Source organism: Anneissia japonica, unplaced genomic scaffold (genome assembly GCF_011630105.1).
Source record: "Anneissia japonica isolate Jap-2015-1 unplaced genomic scaffold, ASM1163010v1 scaffold1417_len1240632_cov203, whole genome shotgun sequence".
Taxonomy (NCBI): domain Eukaryota; kingdom Metazoa; phylum Echinodermata; class Crinoidea; order Comatulida; family Comatulidae; genus Anneissia; species Anneissia japonica.
The window spans coordinates 1,115,865-1,124,924 of record NW_022727891.1 but is presented as its reverse complement, the minus strand read 5'-3'; the positions used below and the strand labels follow the sequence as shown (position 1 = coordinate 1,124,924).

The window sequence follows — 9,060 nt, the reverse complement described above, 5'->3', positions numbered from 1 at the left end:
CGTATGTTTCTTTGTTGTTTATGTACTTTTGTTGCCATGAGAAAAACTAATTTCATATTTTAATTTGACAATAAAGCTATCTTGTATCTAATATGAATCGCTGCGATAGAAATATAACAACATAATTGCCTTCGATTTATCTACTTTACCTACTTCATGAGCCGAAAACCAATTTATCTTTACACACTTTTTATCATACTTGTATAATAGAGGCACGCACTCGAGTCGTGTATTACAGTTAATTCAGATGTTTGTGGACAGAAAACACAGGTATCTTGTTATAAAATAAGATGTTATCTGCCTGTAAAGTGGTCTTTCGTTAAAATCTGGTCATTTATGCAGTTCAATTCTACAATTACCAGGTATATTCTTGACTTCCTTAGGAACGTGATGGGGAACACCCCCTTAAAATAGTTGGGGTACGTGTCGCCTGTCACCCCCGTCCATGCTATTCACCAGAAGACAAGGCATTATACAGGCATTATACAGTAATTCGGCACCAAATTTACGTGATTTCCAACATTTTTTTGAAGAGAGTAGAATAGTAGGCCTATTTCAAATAAATCAATTATCAGTCATTATTATACTTTTTAAAATATCAACAATTATTTTACACTATTTGCAAATAAATTTGGTTTATTGTATTAGCTATAAAATTTTAATTGGTGTTTTTAGGTAAGAAAATATAATAATAGGCCTATTCCTATATAGGGCCTATTGATATAAGATCACATACTTTTTTTCCCACTCCTGAGTCTCAGCTGGGTCGGCACACACTGGGCAGGCCTCACTATTTGTCAATTAATCGTACCTATCATTGTATTTAAAATTAAAATTGAATTATTGTTGTAGATCCATCTACCCTGAAATTAAATATTACAGAGGTTACTATAATATCTAACAATTTCCGTGTTTACATTCTGGGACGTGACGTACGTACGAACTTGCGTACTTGCATACGTACGTACGTGTGTTGCGTAAATGAGTACGCGCAGACTGTTGAAGGTATGTTAACCAATCAAAAGCGTCAGCGGCAAATCAAATTAAAGCGCTTCGTAACCAAGGCACAGCACACACATCGTAGACAGGGCGTATAAGCCCAGTGAAATAGTTCAGTTTTCTTTGCTATAAAAATCACTTTTCACGCGGGTATATTTTGGTAAACTTTTTGCATGTTGTAGATATAAAATTTAACTATATATATTCATAAAAAAACGTTTTGTTGCAATTATGTCCAACTTTGGTGCTTCAAATCCATATTTTTGGTGGACTATATTTGTTATATTTCTTGCAATTCTGATCCACGTATAATTTTGAGATCATTCAGACCATAGTGATACTGTGGTTTGTAGTTAATGAGCATAATCAGGAGTTTAGAATCGTAGTTCTTTAAAATTCATTTTTTATTAGGTAAAACATCTGTTGATCAATTTTTCATCCTTTTAGCTAGACCCTGTTTCTGCAACATTGTATGCAAATGTAATTTTTTCTAAAAATTTCAGTTTACATGTTTCATGCTTGGTTGCTGCTCCCACTAGCAACAGACAGTAAAGAGTTCCCTAGTAAATGAAAAAACAACAAACTATATATACTGTAGGGCTACAGGACTCACTGGTAGCACACTTTCTCCAAATTTTAATTATTTGTTAAAATATATTTTTCAATTTCAATTTTATTTGATCTCAACTTGCAGCATTATCGCTAAATAACATGAGGATACATTTAATACATTTTTCAAACACAGAAATACAGAAACAGTAAAACATCAGAAGATTGTCAGAATTTTGACCTTCAAAAAAGGTCAAGCATTTGGTTCTATTTACAAAACTAGAAAAAAAAATAATAAGATTAATTAGGTCATCAAACATTTTAATTCTATTTACATAACTAATTAAATATCAAAATATCAGAAGTTATAGCAATTAGATTATTAGTTTTGGATGATTTATAATTTAAATTAAGTAGGTGTATTTGAAGAACAAATAATATTGTGTGTATGTGTTTGAAGGGTGAATTTATAGGCATATGCAGTTCAAAATAGGTAGGTTACAGACACTTTGCATTATTTACATGTGTGGACTCTCAGCCCTGCAGGCAGAAAAACAGCAAGAATATTTGATATTACACCGGAAAGTGAAGATCATCAATTTGTGGATAAACTAATTATGACATTGTTAAAAATTGGGAAAATTATTTTTTTTTTTTAAATGAACATAAAAAATATTAATTTTTGCTATTAGATAATTAATCCGGAAAAAAAAAACCATGAGCACTCCGAGATGATTAGGTCCTGTTCTACCTCTAAGTAAATAGATGTACAGTACTGTATCTTGAATACGTCTTTAGGCATTGATACACTATGAGGAAATATGGTGCAATTAGTGGCGTAGGTTTTGACCTTTAGATTCATAATCATTTAAACTAATCTTGTATTTAGGTTAGCGCTTGCAGGTATTAAGTGTAATCATTCCAGTCTAACTACCGGTAGTTAATTTAAAACTGAACTTACCATAAATAAATTTCAATCAGTGCTAGTCTTAGTATATTTTGGTGTTTTTATAAATGTAAGTCAATATCGTTTTTTTTTCCCAGTGACAATCTTGATCAACAGTACGCAACACAGCATAGATATCTTAATAATTCATAGACTCAAACAAGACATACTGTAAATACAGTCAAATCCAAATTTCATGAGATGTCCTGTCCTCAGAAACAGAAAAACCAGCATTGCAACTAGACTGCGCTTTGTTAAATGTTATATGATCTTCACATTCATTTATGCAGCAGAGGCATGGATTCTTGTCTGCCAAAATAGAGAACAATGTCAATGCTTTTCAGATGTGGATTCTGAGAATACTAAAATATCAAGGACTCGAAGAATGACAAATGAAAAAGTCATGGAAAGCACCAAAAGAAGTTAAAGAAATTAAAAAGAGAATGGTAAAATTCCTGTGACATATGAATAATTAGAAGGGAGGGTGCAAAACAGCTCATAGATGGGAAAGTAAATGGAATAGACTTAGAGGCAGACAACACAAGAAATGATAGGACAACATACAAGAATGGACCAGCATGACATACCAACTTGTAGCAGAATGTTTCAAGACAGAAGAACGGAGAAACTTTGGAACCAACCTCCTGGTGGTACCTTAACTAACTAAATAGATAGTGTTCTGAGATGCACACAATTAATAACAGCCCCTTTACCATGAAGATTTAGTAAATTATGGCACTACATACATACATACTTATCAGCTACCATCTTAATCCATTTTGGTGCATCAAGACACACAGTGCAAGAAGTCTTTTGTTCATAATTAAACTCATGTTTTCAACTCAACTCTTCAGAGATAGTATTAATTTTATATTGTTCTGTATATTGTGTAATATTCTTTCATGTATAATATATTTTAAGTGCAACAAATCCTTTGTGTTTTATATTATTTATTGCATACCGTATTATTTATGTACTGTAGTTTAAGGATCAAGGAAACCAAATATCATGTACACCTTGTTTTGTGGTCATGACAATAAAGTTTATCTTATCTTATTAGTGTTTTCTCCTTCTGTGGCACAATGTATATTTATTTTTAATTTATTTCATAGAATGTATATTGCGCACATTTTCGGAAAACAGCTCAAGGCGTCTTTTTCCTGGTTATTGAATACAAAATCAATCATACACAACATCCTCCTCTGCTCCTCAGGGAGTATTTCTAGTTATGCTTGTAATAACTATTAATATCATTCCAGGTACCCATATATACTCCTGGGTGAAGGTGCAGTGCAAGGTGTCTGTACTGCATCAGTGCCCATTTCAGACGAGCTCAAAAAAACATAACAGGGCTGAAACATAATGTAAGCCCAGCAAAATATTGGTTTAACCAACTAGGTCTTTCCCCCACTTAAAGGATTGAGGGGGTGGGGGGAGGGCGCTGATAAGCTGTAATGTCTAACTATTGGTGGCACCAACGGCAGATCTAGGAAAAAGGTTCGGGGGTGTAATTCTGTTGAAAAACACTGCTTTGAAAACATATTTTTACAGTCTTAAAGTGGCATTTCTGCATGGAGGCTCACCTCATCCCTAACCACGGGGGTGTCGGACTCTGGGGCTGACATTGTTTTCAACTATAGTGCCTGAGTGGATTTGTTTGTGTTCTGAAAATGTCTAGTGGTTTAGGGTAGGAGTATCCCAACCTTACCCAAGCTACTGCATTCCCACATTTTGGCAAAACAAAGCCCATCACATTGATGTTGAAAAACCAAGGCCAATAAATTGGTAGTACACAATTTATGTTGGCCTGCCGTTGGTGTCAAACAGATTGGAACTGGCTACCAAAAAGATCAAAAGATTAAATACCCGTGTTATACATGTATTATGATAAAGTTTCATTGATCACTCCAATACACCTATTCTACTCTTTCAGGTATGCTGACAAAACGGAATGCAAATCAGGCCTGAAACAGATCCGATGGATCTACCCCATCCATGGAATTCCTGAATCCCATCCGGTTATTGATAAGGGGGCTAAAATAAGCTGTCAGGCTAGAAGCCGAATTGAGGAGTATCTTGAAGTATCCCTCATGGGTGCTGTTCCAAGCTCTGCTACTGGGTATAGATCGATAAGAACAAGGTCCACCACCCCAGAAGACTTGTGCTTTGATAGGTCTAAGACCGATGGTGTAGTTGTCGGAGAAGGTAAGATTACATTTAAATGATTCAATTTGTCATAATTTTAGCTCAGATGAGGAGATCTAGAAACAATCAGCTGATTGATTCATAGGTGTTTTTTGTATGGTTGACTGTTAGAAACACTTGACTGATTGATTAATAGATCTATTTTGTATGGGCGGCTGTTAGGGCCAGTATACTCTACTGGCCTTTATTATACTGACCTTATCAGATCTTTTGAGATTTCGAGAACTTGTTTAAGGATAGACTGTCGGTGTCAAGCTTTTAAAAGTACAGTATCTATGTTAATAAATATTTTTAGGTAACAAGGTCACTGAAGAGTTTTCTTACAATCTGATGTATAATAATGAGCAAGATGAAGCAAACCTCAAGCACTGCGTCTCACTGACTCTTGTGAAGAAATTCAGAGACAAACTAACTGGCATTGTGAATCTAGTGTTCAGTGTTGTATATGCACCATTTAAAGTAATGAGGTAAGATAATGTATAAATAAAAATAATTAATAAACAACAGTTGTACATACATTCTAAAGCAAATGACATTATTCAACAGTTCTGCCTTAATGCATATTCAAAGAGGCTCTGACATTCTGTACTAATTGGATATTCAGCTGTTAACTATACCGGTTAATATTTTATTGATAGAACATTTATTGAAAAACCGTTACACTGCTGGTCTTTATGCAGCATGTACTAATAACAAATATATGAATGGATTATTAACAAATAAAAATGTTGTATTAAATAGGAAGCTGTGAACCAAGTGTTTGTGTATTTAACCACGATTCCTATCTAAACCAAATCAATCATATTTAACTTTAATTACAGCCATGATGTACAGTTGTGTATCTCAGTAGCAACTGGAGGTGTCTGGCGTTTCCCCATCACATTTCAATCCACAGAAGCCACTGTCGATGATGTTTTTACAATCGAATCAGCTGGCCTCAACCGCGAGTCCTCTATAGGATTCAGATTAACAAGCCAGAAGAAGTAAGTTTATTTCTCTGTTACAGAAATCACTTCTTTTGAAAGTTGTTTCCATTTTCAATAATTGTTGCTTAAGATTCATCTACCCTCATCTGCTATGGTAATGTCTATAGACCTTTTCAGAGGGTCAGACTTATCAACTGACATGCACTCACATTTTTTTTATTCATTTTGTTCGATAATTTTTATAAAGAAACTCTTCCACTTAGATGTTTTTGGTAAAACCATTTTGCTGAATAAGAAAATGTAGTTTTTTTTTTTCACTTTCCTATTAAGATCTTTTAAACATAAAGTTGGCTATTAACATACCTGTAGGAATAAAAAAAAATATTTGTAGCTGTATAACTCCTTATACTATAGGACTAATAATTGAAATGATTTACGTCAACAGTTGGATTTATTTAGGATACAGTTAGGATTATAGATTGATGCAAATGACTTTGCAATTAAGCTTTGAATTTTGTTTTCCAAAGATCATCAACCCTTTAGTCTAACCATTAATGTTATTGCTTTTGCTTGTGTATGTCTGTGTTGTTCAGTCTTGACCTTTAACATGTTATATAAGGCATAGGAAAGCAATGCTATTCTGGTTTCATTCCATTTCTCGTGTTCATTTGGTATAAAGTGCATGCTCTATTTTTATTATTATTATTATTATTATTATTGTTATTATTATTATTATTATTATTGTTGTTGTTGTTGTTATTAGTTGACATCAGTTGAGATACAGTATTTTTGAAGCAGATGAAATTGACTTAAAAAAAACTTAATGTTGTGTAAATATTGAATTGGCAAAAAAAGGTTGTTGTATTGAAACAAAAACATAATTAATTTTGTTTCACAACCAACTCGCAACCTGTCGATTGAAAGTCGGAAGCGTTAGTGTTGCACCACACTCACTATCTATCAATTAAAATATGTTTATTCCACTATAATTCCTAGTCATCCTTCCTACTCTTTCTCAACCTTCATACATATTCTCTCGCTTCCTACACTTTCATTATCTCCTTACTCTGCTCCTACTGCCATCTCACACTCCTACGCCACCCTCTTGCTCATACCACTCCTTTTATTTATTTACATTCTCTCTTTATTCTGAAAAACACTTTCAATACTATGCGCTGGTTTCCAAGGGGGCTCAGTTAGATAAAGGTAACAAAATATACAATTAATAAAACTAACTTTAACTAATGTAAAACAATTTACACCAACTGCTTAACAGTTTCTTTATGGAAATAATCACCTTTCTCAATGTAACCCCTCATCACAGAGTCATTAACATATCTAACTACAGTACATTTTTTATTACTATACTTAGCATAGAGCATCCTAATGAATTAGTCTGGCCTTGATATATTCCTATGTATTTCTTTGTATGTGTATGTGTGTGTGTGATTTTGGTAACTCCATTCACCAGCTTATAATACGTATAAGATCTCTCGGTGCACAAAATCATGGGCATGAGATTGAAGCCAAATAAAAGCAGGTCACTCTCTCGTATATGGGTCACCCTCTGATATTAAGAATAATAACCATACATTCCTAGGTTCGTTAATCACCTTTCAAAAGAACAATCAGATCTGCAATATGTGGAAAATGAAATTAGCATATTCTTAGAAGATATTGAGAAAAGCTCCACATACCCCAAATATTAGGCTTGCATACTGTATATACAATTTGTTTCACTTTAAACTGTAAAATGATGTTATCATCCCCTAACTTGATAAACGAGATGCTCTTGCAAAACGTTTCCTTAAGGAATGGTTCAGTTTACTCCATTCATTTTACTTATGCCCAGTGGGCTTGTTTTTCAAACTGTAACATATTTATTGATATAAAGAATGTCATTTAAATGTGCATGTTTCTGAAAGGTCAAAAAAGGAGTACTTGTAAATAATCGCTTAGATTCATAAAAAAAAAAACATGTATTGTTTTGATTGTGGTGTTCTTGGTAAAATGGCTCCACATACATCTTCCAGTGAAATGCAAAAGAAAGCTATGACATCTCTTAAGGAACTGGCTTGAGCATAAGGACAATTATTGTTCATTGCCGTTTCTTTGAAAGGATTTCCAAGGAAAATCCTGCCTCTTCTGGAAGAGATGAGGCAAATTGTGTTGCCCAGTCCCAGTAAAATTTGGAAAACAGTCAGTTGGTAAATTTTCAAGATTTTAGGTTCGTCAGGCTTGGGCAACACACAGTTTCTTTGGCTTTATCTACAAGTTACCTCTTGGTAATATGAAGGTCTTGGTTATCTCTTTAATAACAGTAATATTTGTAGGCTTCTATGCAAGTGCTGAAAATGCCTGACCATTATTATTACCCCCAGCATTGGTTCATGAAACACATTCAGCTCCCTCAGGGAAAACATGATATTGCACCTAGCACATTGGCATTTAAACCTACCAATTGGAAGGAGTCATAATGTGGGAAAAGTCTTGCAGGGACACATTAAATCACATTCTAAACTTATGTAAAACATTTTGAGGCCTGTTTCTGGCATCATAATAACCTGCTAAATTTAGAAATTATTCATGAAGCATTTATCTATGTGTTTGATCCACTCATAAATATAGATCTTTCACTTGCTTCCGATGTCTCCAATTCTAAATCTACTACATTCCAATACACAGTTACAAATTTCATTCCAAATGTATGCTTATTATGGAAAGCAGTGGGACTTGATATACAAAAGAACATTCAATAAAGTCTCAATGCGCTTGAAAAGAAAAGTGTGGTGATAAAAGAAATTGAAAAAGTTACATATTGCTATACATCTCCTGTTGTAAACAAGGAAGCTAGATTAAAATCCAACAACAACAGACTGAGCAGAAAAGTTAAGCATGACTGACATCGTTCATCTGCAGTTGAAGACCATTGACAAGCAATTGATAATCGCACATAATTCATAGATGTTGGTCATGATGTAAGGCAACTATCAAATACACTACATGAAAGCTATAAGATAAACATAAAAATAACTTGTATTAATTGTAGAATTTACTGTGCCCTTTGACCTTTGTGTGGATTCTGCCGACTTTAGAAAAACATAAAGGTAAGATAATTAAAAATGAAGATACATATCAAAATAGAACTCACTAAGATTAAGAAAGAGCATCTGAATACAAACCATTTATCATCTACTACTATCATCTTTTGCCATATACGGTACCACTAAAAATTGCAGCCATTGAATGACAGATATATTAATAAAAGTAAACTCTAATTTACTAACATTGGCTGATAATCATACAACACACTGTGTGCCCAACTTGACTGTACTTATTCTCTCTAATCAAAGAGTAAAGATAGAACAAAAGAGCGTAAACAAAGGATATGCCTGTGGAGGACGCCCACTGCCATTGGATTACCCAGTACTGCAC

General features: G+C 33.8%; 1 protein-coding gene across 2 annotated transcripts in view; it reads left to right on the top strand.

The window, feature by feature from the left end:
- The window catches only part of LOC117113928 (cilia- and flagella-associated protein 47-like), an 82,294-nt gene that overhangs the window by 53,582 nt on the left and 19,652 nt on the right, over positions 1–9,060 (top strand). For both annotated transcript variants that reach the window (XM_033257440.1, XM_033257439.1), the window contains 3 exons: positions 4,428–4,699; positions 4,995–5,166; positions 5,521–5,682. In XM_033257440.1, coding sequence (XP_033113331.1) covers positions 4,428–4,699; positions 4,995–5,166; positions 5,521–5,682 — 606 coding nt within the window. The remainder of the gene's footprint in view (positions 1–4,427; positions 4,700–4,994; positions 5,167–5,520; positions 5,683–9,060) is intronic.